Source organism: Penaeus monodon, chromosome 23 (assembly GCF_015228065.2).
Source record: "Penaeus monodon isolate SGIC_2016 chromosome 23, NSTDA_Pmon_1, whole genome shotgun sequence".
Taxonomy (NCBI): Eukaryota; Metazoa; Arthropoda; class Malacostraca; order Decapoda; family Penaeidae; genus Penaeus; species Penaeus monodon.
The window spans coordinates 17,515,800-17,516,005 of NC_051408.1; the positions used below are offsets into that span (position 1 = coordinate 17,515,800).

The 206-nt window shown below is 67.5% G+C and overlaps 1 protein-coding gene across 1 annotated transcript in view; it reads right to left on the reverse strand.

Annotated features, from left to right (window-relative positions):
* Positions 1–206, reverse strand: part of LOC119587842 (serine-rich adhesin for platelets-like) — a gene marked incomplete at both ends in the record, with an annotated part of 1,623 nt that continues 1,417 nt past the window's right edge. The window contains 1 exon segment of the mRNA XM_037936547.1: positions 1–206. Coding sequence (XP_037792475.1) covers positions 1–206 — 206 coding nt within the window.

The following is a 206-nucleotide window of genomic DNA, read 5'->3' on the forward strand; positions in this document are numbered from 1 at the left end:
CCGATAGACCTCGTCGGGGCACCTCCTCCTCCTCGCCCTCGAGGCAACACTGGAGGACGTGCTCGGCCCCAGACGTCATCGGCGCATGCGCACTCCGCGGCCTCAGCCTCTGACCCTGAAACTTCCTCCTGAAGGGCGACCTCCTCACGGCCTCGGCAGGGGGGGAGGTCGGGGTTTCTCTAGCTCGTCTGACGCCGCTCTTCGCA